Source organism: Loxodonta africana, chromosome 5 (assembly GCF_030014295.1).
Source record: "Loxodonta africana isolate mLoxAfr1 chromosome 5, mLoxAfr1.hap2, whole genome shotgun sequence".
NCBI classification, from domain to species: Eukaryota; Metazoa; Chordata; class Mammalia; order Proboscidea; family Elephantidae; genus Loxodonta; species Loxodonta africana.
In genome coordinates, this window is record NC_087346.1 from 41,248,618 (window position 1) to 41,262,906 (window position 14,289).

General features: G+C 39.7%; 1 protein-coding gene across 7 annotated transcripts in view; it reads left to right on the forward strand.

The window, feature by feature from the left end:
• The window catches only part of PAPSS1 (3'-phosphoadenosine 5'-phosphosulfate synthase 1), a 321,125-nt gene that overhangs the window by 84,825 nt on the left and 222,011 nt on the right, over nucleotides 1-14,289 (forward strand). For all 7 annotated transcript variants that reach the window (XM_064285464.1, XM_064285462.1, XM_023548558.2 and 4 more), the window contains 4 exons: nucleotides 3,491-3,604; nucleotides 5,757-5,868; nucleotides 9,092-9,297; nucleotides 10,059-10,194. In XM_064285464.1, coding sequence (XP_064141534.1) covers nucleotides 3,491-3,604; nucleotides 5,757-5,868; nucleotides 9,092-9,297; nucleotides 10,059-10,194 — 568 coding nt within the window. The remainder of the gene's footprint in view (nucleotides 1-3,490; nucleotides 3,605-5,756; nucleotides 5,869-9,091; nucleotides 9,298-10,058; nucleotides 10,195-14,289) is intronic.

Here is a 14,289-nt window from a genome sequence, read left to right on the forward strand (position 1 = left end):
TGTTGGTTGGAATCCCAGCTCCAACACTTACCAACTTTAAGAGGTTGGAAAAATTAGCCTGATTTTCTGGCCTTCAGTCTTTCATCTGTGAAATGGGAAATAATAACAGAACCTGCCTTAGACTTGTATCAAGGATTCTGAGTTAATGTATGTAGAGAACTTAGAACAGTGCCGGACATATAGCAAGTATAGTGTAATTGTTAGTTCTTATTTATTGACTATTGGGTGTTAAGTGCTTTGGGAGACAGTATAGCAGGAACTTGGGGAAAGTTATTAACCTCTCCTGGGCCTCTGTTTTCTTACCTGTAAAAGAGGGTAGCAATAACTTCTACCTTCATAGGTAGGATTGCATGAAGAAATTCATAAGAACAGTGCCTGGCTTTATAGTAAGTACCCAGTTAATGTTAGCCACCTCAATTCAGATACCTTAAGTCATTTAATTGTCATAACAACGTTAGTACTTTTTTTTTATTGTTGTTTTTTAAGCAAGTAAGTAAGAGACAGGTTCAAGCATAACCTGTTAGAATTTCAGCTCAGATCTTAGGTGTGAAAAGCCTCTTGTCTTACTTCCTACTAAAGGTAAGAACATTAGAAATTGCTGACCTACTGTAGACCCTTGTTTTCTCATGTCTTTTCAGTTTTGAAAATGTTGTGGCCTTAATGTTTTGTCATTAATGTATTTAAATTTTAAGTCTGTTTTGTGGAACTGTCTCATGTTCTTCCTCATCAAAGTCCTAATTAATGCCTGACTGTGTAATTTCAGTTGCTTTTAGACTTTTTCCTCCTTAGGGAGGATTTCAGTTCTTTATTTTGCAACTGCAAAGATTATGTATGCCTCCAGGCATCTTTGGTGTCCGTACATATCCAAGAGGCTGATTGAACATATAAAGTGTGCGTGCAGTTCACTTAAGGCATGTCACTCTGTTCTTCCAGGAGAGGTCGATTCTGAATTTTTATTTTCTAGTTGATGAAGTAACAGGCTTTGTACAAACTGTTGACACTCCCAGTTACCCTCTTAATGTGCCTACAGACAAAGAATGGTTGGAAGGGAATATACGAAAGTGATAGTCATAAATCATATGTAGGGTGATTTGTTTTTCTCATTTCCAAATTCTCTTTGCTATTTTATAATTTAAAATAAATTTATTAAAAATTATTCCTGGAGGTGGAGGCACAGAATGAACTACCTTAAGCTACTTCTCTTGCTGTCTTTAAAGAAGAATCCTTTTTCTTTTGTGTGTTACCCTCTTCAGGTGGATAATGGAATCTAGTATTATGGATAAATTGTGTGTGTTTACTTACCACTTATTTGACTCCCTTGGCAAAATTTAAGACATGTCCTCTTTAGCTTGGGTTCATTGACAGTAATCTGCCCCAGTTAGTACAAGGCTGTACAGTATTTGTATCTGCAAAGAGAGAGCATAGAGGCAGCTGGTGGAATTTTCTTCCTTCACTAGTATCTTTTTTAACACCCCTCAGTAAGCAAATGAGTAACTTTCAGCTCTGGGTGCCTACTGGAGTCTTACTAGTATAAGAAGGTCTGGAAGATAATACTGTGCTGTGCAGGGTTTCGGCCTCACACATGCACTTCTCCGCCCTCCTGTGAGCTGTAGAACCTCCAGAAATTGCCGGTCATAGCTGTACTCCAAAAGCAATTTAGCTAATTGAACTTGCTGTTGTACCAGGTGGTGGTTATTTCTTTTTTGTCCTTTGCCTTTGTTACTTCCTTTGTTTTCCTCTTTCTTTATTTTACTATTCTTGTTTATTCTTGGGCTGGCGCTGGCGCAAATAGTTTTTACTCATCTATTAACCAAAAAGTTGGTGGTTTGAACCCACCCAGGAGCGCCATGGGAGAAAGGCCTGGCGATCTACTTCTGTAAAGATTAAAGTCAAGAAAACCCTATGGAGCAGTTCTACTTTGTAACACCTGGGTCACCATGAGCCAGAATCAACTTGACGGCAATGGGTTTGGGTTTTGGTTGGTTTATCATGGGAAAGATCGGAGGCCTTAAATTTACCAATAGGAGAAGCCTGATTTTGGGACACGATTTAACTAACGCTGAACTTGTGTCTCGTTTGTTCCATCTTTGAGGAAACAGAGTCTGTAAGATATATAGGAAAATAATCCTTTCTAGATTTTCAGATCCCATAGGGCCTGCTTCGGTGGTAGACGCAGAGTTTTCATGAGACTGTCTCACTTGGATATACATATCTGATGCTGCCTTTTTCTTTTATTGAGGATATTGTTAGTTGCCCTCAAGTCAGTTCCAACTCATGGTGACCCCACATGTGCAGAGTAGAACTGCTCCATAGGGTTTTCAAGGCTGTGACCTTTCAGAAGCAGATCATTATTCCTGTCTTCCAAGGTGCCTCTGGGTGGGTTTGAACCGCCAACCTTTCAGCTAGTAGTGGAATGCGTAACAGTTTGCGTCACCTAGGGTGTAAGTCCAAATACGAATTGAAGTTTCTTCCCAAAATTATCCTTCAAGAAAAGGAGTAGGGAGTGCCCTTAAAGTCTGGCCCTTTCATTAACATTTTATTTTGAATTACTTTATTCTGAATAATTAAGTATTGCTTGAGCAAGACATACGTATACATATATATAATACTTTATTTTGAATTTATTTTCAATAATGAAGTATTGCTTAAGCAAGACATACATATATACATATGTGTGTGTGTATATATATATATATAAAGTCCACAGCGAGTGCTAGTTTTGTATGCTTATACAGGTTATCTGACAGTTTTGGTTTGGAAAAAAAAAAGCTAAAGTAAACACATTTAGTAATTATACCTAGGGATATGACAAGTATTGTGGACAAGCCTTGTAAAGATCACTTAATGAGCTATTTTGTGGGTAATCACAAATGTATACCTGTAAGATAAAAGGGGAGAAGCATTGTCCTAATATTATATGAATGAGTACTTGGAGCTCGGGTAAAATTCCCAGACTGCATTTCATTATGGGATCAGAAAGTGATGTTTCTCAAATCAGGCAGCGGAAATAAAGATGACATATTCTGCACCACTATTGCATGACTAAAAGGTGGCTGTAGTGACTGTGAAGACACTAATGATAAAGATGCATTTGAAGAGCTGGACTAAAATTGTTTTATGACATGTCAAAGATAATGGTAATTAGTTTAGAGTCGGTTTTTTTATTTCCAAATTCTCTTTATTGTTAACTAATTTGAGGTACATCTGATTTGCAAAATTATGCTTTATTCTTTCCCATTAGATAATAGGACACTGGGCTTAATTTCTTCTGGTGGGTGGGATGTTATCTGCTTGTGAATTGACCGCCTGACGTTTAGAAAATTGATGGCGAGGGTGGGGGGGAGATACCACATTCAAACCCCTGGTTTATGCTTTTTTGATTTTTCGTCTGTCTCATTTTGCGATGTAGATTGTCTTTGTTAAGGTACCCTTTGAAGAGCTCCAGGTTGTTGAATCAAACATTGAATTGTTACTTTTTGATGTTATGTAGGACATTGTACCTGTGGATGCATCTTATGAGGTGAAAGAACTGTATGTGCCGGAAAATAAACTGCATTTGGCCAAAACAGATGCAGAAACATTACCAGCACTGAAAATTAATAAAGTAAGTGGTCTAATCAGACATGCGGTCATTAGTTTGTAAAATCTGTGATTTGTAGCGGTGTGTGAGGCCGGGGGTGGTGGTGGGAGGAGGAGTGTTGTGGTGTATATTGTAATTTCCCGGAATGGGGAATATGTTTATCTTGTAAAAGCATAGTCCAAAATTACCGTGGCTTTGATTTGCTCCTAGTCATAATAATTTATTTTGAAATATCAAAAAATAAAGATGTGTGAGATTTTTAAAGATTTATCAGAAGGAATGGGTTCTAACAGTTCAAGAAATCCTAACCTGTAATAATGAAAGTGAATGTTTTTTTTTTTTAAACATATTTCTTTATCCCCTGCCAAACTCCTTAATCTTTCTTCTTGTATTTTTAAGAATAATTCTGTTGTATATCTTAATGATATCACTAGATATCATTTCCAGGAAAGAATTGCTTACACTAGACTTCATAACAGTAGAAACAATAATTTACCATTTTCAGTCTTAGAAAATTTTAAATGTTGTTATTGAGGTATACTTTAAAAATAGATTAAGGTATAATCTGTGTATAAGTTGAATTTTCTCAACCTTTCTTTTTAGTATAGTAAAAATCCAAAGCACCTAGGGAGGTGCCAAGCCTCAAAGTAAGGAGAAAAGGGGAAAAAAACAAAACAAAACTTCTGGGCTTGCAGAAAGACTTCAGTAGTTATTTCAGGTGCCTGATAGGAGTGGATTACTTTGATGTGCTTTTGTGTGATTGGGTCTCTGGCTAGAAGCCAGCACATGCTGGGACGTGCCAAGGAGGAAGAGTGGGAGAGCAGAGCAGCTCAAGAAGCAAAGGAATAATTAGTTACCTGTAAGTCACTGGCTGACTTTATGTGGAATGAATACACACACACACACAGAATGTGAATGAATGGAATGTGAATTCAGGCCAGCTGGACTCCAGAACACAGAAAAAACAGTAGCGTTTTCTAAATGTGAGCTTTTCTTTAATATAGTAGTTCTCAAACTTGTCCAGTTGGCAAAGCATCTGGAAGAGTGTACCGTCTTTGTGCAGCAGTATGAAAAGTGATTAATTAAAAAAAAATCCTGTCAGATACCCTCTAAAATTGGATTCAGTAGAGACAAATGGTGGCCAGTGCCAAGGGTTTAAAAAAAATTAGAGGAAAACTTGAGAATGGGAAAATTTGGTCCACAAATGTGGTTTTTCCTGTGAAAAATTAAAGAAGAGGAAAACCTTGCCCTGACATGATTTTGTGATAGAACACATTGGCCGACATAATTCGAGAAGAAACGCTAAGCTGTACCTTACAGCGCATCACTTGGCCAGCTGCTTCATCTCACTTGAGAGCCACTCATACATAGCCAGTTAAACAAGCATGTCCAGCTCGTGTTAAGTAACTCTTTAACATTCTGAAGAAATACCCTAGAAATCTTAAAGATTATGAAATAATCCAGTCTGTGTAAACTGAAGGGTACCCTTCCATGGCTGAGGACGTCTTTTTGTAAATTCTTGTATTAGGAGTTAGTTTGGCTTTACCAGCACCACTTGCCATTAGTTGGCTTGGACTCAGGGTGACCCGTGTGTGTCAGAGTGGAACTGTGCTCCGTAGGGTTTTCAGTGGCTGATTGGTCAGATGTCGATTACCAGGCTTTCCTCTGAGCTGCCTCTGTGCGGACTTGAACCTCCAGCCTTTGCTAGCAGCTGAGCTTGTTAATCTTTTCCAGCGCTAGGGACTCCTTTGTTTTGGTTTAGGACAGGAGTCATCAAAGTAAGGCTCCCAGACTATTCAACAGCAGCAACATCACCTGGGAACCTGTTAGAAATGCAGATTCTTGGGCCCCACAGCAAACAGTCTAAGTTAGAAATTCTAGGAGTGGAATAAACTTTAACAAGCTTTCCAGGGAATTTTGGTCAACATTAAAGTTGCAGGACCACTGGCTTTAGGAGATGCTGTCCTTATTTGAAATACTTGGAAGCTTAAGATTATTTAAATTTATTAGGAGAAATTATTTGGCTACAGCCCTTATTCTTTGTTAGACTTTGTATAAATTGTTATCATTCTTGAAATGTTTTTCTCTGTTGCCTTCAAAATTAAACGTTTAAGGGTCATTGTATTTGTTCGTAAGTATACGAAAGAGAGTTTTGCTTTACTTTCTCATTTATTAGGTGGATATGCAGTGGGTACAGGTTTTGGCAGAAGGATGGGCAACACCTCTCAACGGCTTTATGAGAGAGAGGGAGTACTTGCAGTGCCTTCATTTTGATTGTCTTCTGGATGGTAAGATGATTTATAGTTAATACTACGTTGAGTATGGATGAGAAATTACATAGTTGCAGGGAATTGTCATTATTTGTAAAAAGTAGTGGAAGCGTCTTCATAGAGGTAGTGTTTTAAGACTTGGTTCTGTCAGTACTGAGAAATGAACTGTGGGATCTTATTCCATTTTTTTTGTTTTCCTGATCGTGATTTATTACAGGGAAAACTTGGGGGCTAGAGTTGAAAATGGATTTTAAAAGCAAATACGGTTTCCCCTTGCCAAATCCACCTGATCACTGTGGAAAGCCTCTTCCTGCATGCATACAGAATTTTGCTACACTTCTCAGCACTCTGTGAGCCTTACGAGGGCTGTACTTGAGCCTTCTAATACGGAGTCGTAGAGTCCAGGTTAAGGAATTCTGGAATAAGTGGTTAAATGATGTCTTAGTCATCTAGTGCTGCTATAACAGAAATACCACAAGTGGATGGTTTTAACAAAGAGAAGTTTATTCTCTCACAGTCCAGTAAGCTAGAAGTCTGAATTCAGGGTGCCGGCTCCAGGGGAAGGCTTTTTCTCTCTTTTGGCTCTGGAGGAAGGTCCTTGTCATCAGTCTTCCTTGGGCTGGGAGCATCTCGGCGCAGGAACCTCAGGTCTAAAGGATGCGCTCTGCTCCTGATGCTGCTTTCTTGGTAGTATGAGGTCCCCCACTCCCTGCTTGCTTCCCTTTCCTTTTATCTCTTGTAAGATAAAAGGTGGTACAAGCCACACCCCAGGGAAAGTCCCTTTGCATTGGACCAGGGATGTGGCCTGAGCAAGGGTGCTGCAGCCCACCCTAATCCTCTTTAACCACAGGCAGAGATTATGATCTATAACACAGGGAAATCACAAAATGGAGGACAACCGCGCATAGCCTAACCAAGTTGACACACATTTTTTGGGGACACAATTCAATCCATTACAAGGGAAATAGGAATTCTTCCTGTTCATTTAAAACATTTGAAAGCTAATAATTGACAAAGAAATTGTCCAAAGTATTGTAGTTACCTTTAACTTTGTACTTTGTTGTTGTTGTGTGTCAAGTGCATTCCGACTCATAGCAACCTTGTAGGACAGAGTAGAACTGCCTTATAGGGTTTCCAAGGTTGTAATCTTTATGGGAGCAGATTGCCAGGTCTTTTCGCCTGCGGAGTGGCTGGTGGGTTCTAACCACTGACCTTTGTTTTAGCAGCTGAGTGCTTAACCATTGTGCCACCAGGGCTCCTTTCTTTGTACACTGTTGGTAAAATTAATTTCTTAAATAAAAGAAAATATTTTTCAATATCACAAAATCCTACTAAATCAGTACCAAATTCTTCTGTAATTTGACTTCTTTTAACTGAGGAGTGAAGTAGATATTAGAAAATGCAGTTCCTAGTCATTCTCCTCAGGAGACTTTATCACAAGAGCAGAAGGGTTAAATATCGCTTTTTGGCTTTATTTTTCATTGGAGCTGATGATAAAATCTTTATGTACTAACTTCTTTAAAGAAAAAAACAAAAAAGCCCACGGCCGTCAAGTCAATTCTGACTCATAGCAACCGTATAGGACAGAGTAGAACTGCCCTATATGGTTTCCAAGGCTGTAAATCTTTATAGAAGCAGACCACATCCTTCTCCCACCAGAGCTGCTGGTGGGTTTGAACTGCTGACCTTCTGGTTAGCAGCCGAGCGCACTAACCGCTGTGCCTCTAGGGCTCCTACTGTCTGCTTAGTAATGATTTGATCTTGGGTTTGGTGCAAATCTACCTATTTTTCATTTTTAAATTGTACCTAGTGATAATTTTAAATCAGCAAAGCAGCTATCTTTGGTTTTGTTGACATTGTTCATCCAAAGAAGGCATGCCATGATTTCCCAAAAACAGTGTGATGTTTATTTGATATGTTAATAGGATCCATATATGAATTTGAGAGTGTGCGTTTTGTTTTTCTAGCCTGTGCATAATGAGTAGAAAAAAGAAACCTTTTAGAGCTTGAAGGGTTGGGCACTGAGAATGTGCCTTTGGTTTCCCTGAAGACACATTTTGGTTTAAGTCAAGTGACTCAGAGCACGATTTCAGACCATGACACTTGACACCAGTTAGATTGTCAGTGTATCAAAAAAAACAAACAAACAAAAAACATATTGAGTGTCTTTGTCTTCCTATCTCAAGTATACCAAGTATACTCAAAGATATTTAATCAACTTGTCACTCATAGCATAGTTACCTTTGTTATCCTGTTAATAATAAGAGTTTAAATTTTTCCCAAAAAGACCCTGAGACAGAGTTCTGTGTCTTATTCACTCATTGGGGTGCTCAGTGTATCTTTTGTGGCATTAGGCTTCACAGCTGAGTCTTTCTTTTTTAAACACTTTCTTTTACTTCTGCGGTTTTGTAGTGAGTTTGCCAAGCTGCGCGGTCTGAAGGCACCGTCCCCATAAGATTCTCCTCACTTTAGATACAGCTGCAAGTTCAGGGGTTCCCAGAGCCACCGTCATGTCAGGCCAGCTGGTTATAAGTTCGAGGGTTCCCATGATCACCCTCAGGTTTGGTAATTCCCTAGGAGGCCTCATAGAACTCAGGGAAGGGCTGCATTTACAATTACAGTCTTATTGCATCCCCGTGATCTGTTGTGGATTGGACCATTGTGACCCATAGGGTTTTCTTTGGCTGGTTTTTGGAAGAAGATCACCAGGTCTTTGTTCCTATTCTGTCTTCAGGCTGGAAGCTCTGTTGAAACCCATTCGGCATCATAGCAACACGCAGACCTGCGCTGGCAGACAGGTGGTGGTTAGGCTTGAGGTTCATCAGCCAGCAGTCGAACCTGGGTCTCCCACATGAAAGGGAAGAATTCTGCCACCGAACCACCACTGCCCCTTTGGGCCTCTCTGTAGGCGAGGCAGAATTCCTCACTACGCAGACTCCATACCGGGTTTTCTCCCAAAGGACAGTTTCATGAATTGCTGTGAGAAATATTGCTATACATAGGGTTAGTTCTGTTAATTTTTGCCTTTTTTTTTTAACTTTGAGTTCTTGCTTTTCCAGTCTCTGAGCTCATAGCTTGCTCTCTCTCCTGAGTTTCTGTGCCAGGTGCCAACTGAACACTGTTACTGGAACCCATAAATCTCACATTATTTGAAGAATGCCTACTGAAGTGAAAGGTGGATGTTAGTTCTGTTGGGTAATGCAAGCTGTGTGTTTTATCTTTTTTTTTTAATGCCCTGCAGGGGGTGTCATTAACTTGTCAGTGCCTATAGTTCTGACAGCTACCCAGGAAGAGAAAGAGAGGCTGGATGGCTGTACAGCATTTGCTCTGATGTATGAGGGCCAACGTGTGGCTATTCTTCGCAACCCTGAGTTTTTTGAGCACAGGAAAGAGGAACGCTGTGCCAGACAGTGGGGAACAACATGCAAGAACCACCCCTACATCAAGGTCCTGGACAAATCTGTTGTGTTTGATCTTGACTTGTCATAATTTTTACGCTGAAATGTGGGCCTTTCCTGCGTGTTGTCTGTTCTATTGGAATTGTTATTATTTTGCAGAATTGAGACCGGGATGTAGATTAATGTGACGAGTACCTGGTCTTGCCATTTTGATCCAGGTGGATATTTACTCAACATATATTTTTTAAACATCCACTCTCCAGCAGACGTTGAGCTAGGTGCAGGAACATAGGGTTAATGGACATGACAGGCACAGCCTTTATACCCTTGGAGTATAAAATGTGGCTTTGGGAACAGACATGAACCATGCAGTTACAACAGGTTGTGAGGCCAGGCTGGTGTGGGAGCCACACATCTAGTCTGGGCTTTTCATTTAATATTGTTTCTGGTGTGCAACAATAAAATATAATTAGCCTCCCCAAAGTGTCTTATTTTACAAATTATTCTGTTAATCAGCATATGACAGTGAAAAAGAATGTTTCTGTTACTTAAAAAGTCATAATTATTCACATTGGATTTGTTCTCCTTTCATGTGGAAATATAATAGTGTTTCAAGTTTTTAAAGAAATTACAAAATATGTTTTCATTCTAGAGCATCTCCAATCCCCATTTAGTTGGTAATAGTCAAGCAGATTTATCGTTGACTTCTAGATGTTAGTAGCCTACAACTGCTTTGAGCTTGTATGAGAGAAAGGTTCTTATTTTGATCTTGGTTATGCGTTTAAAAAATTATTGTTTTCTTCCCATTAGATGGTTATGGAACAAGGAGATTGGCTGATTGGAGGAGATCTTCAAGTACTGGACCGTATTTATTGGAATGATGGTCTCGATCAGTATCGTCTTACTCCTACTGAGCTAAAGCAGAAGTTTAAAGATATGAATGCTGGTAAGACACAGACCTAATTATCCAATACGAGACTATTTGGAGTCTCTGGTTGATGGGAAAGTTCCAGAAGATTTTTCTAATGCTTACTGAAACGTAAAACAGAATGATGAGTGCATGGTAAGGATCAGCACTGAATCCAATTCCCAAAATGTAGGGATTGATCCAGTCCTCACATTCCTGCTTCTCCATCCTCTTTGCTAGCTGCCTCCACATCACTCTCTCTCTCTCTCTCTCTGACCCTAGCTGCCTAGATCCAGAGACATTGTCCTTCACACTGCCAGATAGGCAGATGCCAGCCTCAAGTGTAGGAAGTCTACATGACACCCCAACCTTCTGACCTGCTGGCCACAGATTTCAGGGCTGGTTTCTTACTACCCCTTTAGGATACCATCCACATCCACATGACACCCCTGTTTTCTGACCTGCTGGCTCCCACTTCCCCTTTTTGGTCTGATAATTTGCTGACTCACAGAGAGTATACTACTTAAAACTACAGATTTATTATAGCCAAAAAAGGATACAAACAAAGAGATGCCTAGGGTAAGGCCTGGGAGGATTCCCAAAGCAGAGTTTCCATGTCCCAAGAGACATGCTGTCCTCCTAAGCAGATGTTCTTGCCAACTAGGAAGCTCTCTGAACCTCCGTGTTCAGGGTTTTTTATCAGCCAGTCCTGTGTGATTAGGCTAACGCATGCCTCCTGAGGCTAGTGGATATCAGCCTTCCAGGTGAGTCTTTTCTGGTCTGGCCAGCCCCTACTTGCTAGCACCAGTTTTCAGATGTGGCCCAGAAGTCCCAAACCAAGGTACCACATTTAGTCCAAGGGTTATTTCTTTGAAGCCAAGGACAAAGGCCACCTTATTTAGGGTAAAGCTATGTCTTCTACCTCACAGTGAGAAAAGATAAATGTGCAATGGAATGTGTAAGGAAAGGTAGTCGGTATAATCCAACCTGTGTAGTTTTGGTTATGTTAGTATAATTCTATTTAAAATTATGTTGTGTCTGTATAGAAGACGGATGCTAATAAAAAATTGTCCTTTTATTTATTATGAAGCTCTCACATTAAAGCTAAATGAAACTATAGGACAGAAATTATTTGAATAGCTTACTCGTATCAGTGTGCTTTATATCTTAGAATGTCTTGAGAGTGTTATATGAGTGGAATGCTGCTCTCGTTTATATACTTTGTGTAGAAATCAGGTGGATGTGGTTGCCTTTTTGGAATACTGGGAATCACAGCCTAGCCAAGTTGATACACATTTTCGGGGGACACAATTGAATCCATAACAGTACCTAATGCATAGGATTTTATTTTAAAAAGATAAGTGAGATAATATTTGTAAGGCGATTTAAATAGTACCTGGCATGTGGAGATTAAGATGTCAGGATTTCTGTTGTGTGAGTGAGTCAGAAGCTAGTCTGTCCATATTTGTGTGAAGGTTAGGGAAAGGGAAAGAGTATCTGTTTCTTCTTAAGCTCTGTTGTTGTTTGCCAGTAGTTGGAATGACAGAAGCTTAAAATGGGTCAAGAACAGGAGGTCTTTTAATTGGTCGCATATTCCTCAGGGCTCCACAGTTTCCACCCAGCCTGTATCATTCATTCACATTTTCTCCTTGGTCCCTTTAGGGTATCTGAGCATAGGACGCTCTGGTGAACTTTACTTTTCTCTGAATTCAAAGCAAATGTTGTCTTAAACTACTTGTGCAGGAACTTCTCTGAATGCTACACTTGGAAACACTATATAACAGCTGATTCTCTTCTTCTTTCTTGCTGACATTCCAGTCATAGGGGAATGAAGCATTACTGATATAAGTCAATAATGGTACCCCTATTCTCTTTTGTCAGTGAGTAACTTAAGGATCAGCATGTAAGTCAGTTTTGACTATTAAAATGTAAGGGAAAGAGATTTTCTTTCCTGATAAGAAATTGACTATGACCCCCTCCCCCCTAAAAAAATCTTTCCTCACTCTCCCCTCCCTTACTGCTTGTTGTGGATTGAATTGTGCTTCCCCAAAATATGTGTTGTAAATCCTAACCCCTCTACCTGTGGTTTAGAAACCCCGGTGGCTTAGTGGTTAAGACCGCCAGTTCGAATCCACCAGGTGCTCCTCGGAAACCCTATGGGGCAATTCTACTCTGTCCTGTATAGGGTTGCTATGAGTCGGAATCGACTCGATGGAAAGCGTTTGGTTTGATTTTGGTATACCTGTGGTTATAATCCCATTTGGGAATGGGATTTTGATGTTAATGAGGTAGTATTAGTGTGTAGGGTGTATCTTGAGTCAATCTCTTTCAAGATAGAAAAAGAGCAGATTAAGCAAGGAAGCACAGTTGGGGGAAGATAGATGTCATGCCACTTGGGAAATCTCCAAGGAACCAAGAAATAGAAGCTGAAGAGACGAGGACCTTCCCCAGAGCCGACAGAGAGACGTAGCCTTCCCCAAGAACTGGTGTCCTGAATTCTGATTTCTAGCCTCCTAAACTCTGAGAAAATAAATTTCTCTTTGTTAAAGCCACCCACTTATGTTATTTCTGTTATAACAAACCCAGAAAAAAACAGCCCTAGATAACTGAGACACTGCTTTAGATGCTGTCATGTGAGGATGCGATGTTTGGATTTCCGGCAGCCATTTTATATCCATGAGAATCACCACTATGCCAACCTGTGTCCTGGTACTCTAGAGTTTCTAAACCACGCCTGTCTCCAGATTTCTTATTCAAAGAGATAATACATATTTGAATGATTTAAGACACTTTTAGTTGCTTTTTCTGCTACTTGAAGCCAGAGGATCTGGCAGTTTATTTTGTGTAAACTTCTCTTTTTTTCTTGTGAAAAGGAACATGTTTAGTGGTAAACTTACTGAGATCACCTTATTTAATTTTTTTTTGCTGAAATTTGAATTCCTGTCTGGAATTGATATTAGTAAATTAATTGTTGGCACTGTTGAGGGCACTTATCAAGTATTATCATTTCATAATTAGAGACTTTAATATTACATCTTTGAGGGCCAAACATTTTAAGTCATTTGGAAATTCTTTTGCATAATGAGTTACTGCAACTTTGTTTAGGGTAGCTGACAGCTAGCTATTAGCCTTACATCAGAAAACAAAGATCCTTGGAGTGTTACTTTATTTACTTTTCCATTTTAGATTAATAAGCAACAGACCAAGGAATTATGCTTTGTAGTTCTTGTTCACTCTTCCAGGATGCCAATAACAAGTCATCTATTAACATGTCCAAGCCATAGTTGAAGGGAGAGAAAATGGGAAATACTTATTTTTTCTTTTACCCAGGGCACCTTTTCTCACCCCTCCTTCCGTCTCTCTTTTCATCTTAGAAGAAGTACTTTGTTTATCCCATGTGGGTGTTGTCCTGTGTACAACATTAATATAATCAGTTTTGCCTGTTCTAGACCTTTCTGTAGCTGGAAGGATTAAGATGCCTTTAATACCCACCTCAGGAATTACAAGGTAATATATTTCCAGATGTCAGATTGTTTGAATTGCTGGTGGTTGACTAATATCCTGGAAAGGTAGACTGAATTTCACTTAAGCCAAGCAAGGGCCAGTTAGTATATATTATATACAGAATGTTTGTATCCTTCTGGATTACAGGAGCTCTGGTGGCACAGTGGTTAAGAGCTCAGCTGCTAACCAAAAGGTTGGTAGTTCGAATCCACCAGCTGCTCCTCGGAAACCTTATGGGGGCAGTTCTTTGTCCTGTAGGGTGGCAGTGAGTTATAATCGACTGGATGGCAATGCGTTTGGTTTCTTTGGTTTGACTGGATTACAAAGAGAAAAAGTGACATTTTTTTAAGTTAGTATGTGGTAGTATAAACCAGAAAACCAAACTCGTTGCTGTCGAGTCGATTCCAACTCATAGTGACCCTATAGGTCAGAGTAGAACTGCTCTGTAGAGTTTCCAAGGAGTGCCTGGTGGATCTGAACTGCTGACTTTTTGGTTAGCAGCATTAGCACTTAACCGCCACACCACCAGGGTTTCCAAACACATGGTAGTATAGTGCTGAATAAATCTGAGAAAGCTTTGTAGAGTTGTGTTACAAGCGATAATTTAAATGAATGAGTAGGGACATCAGA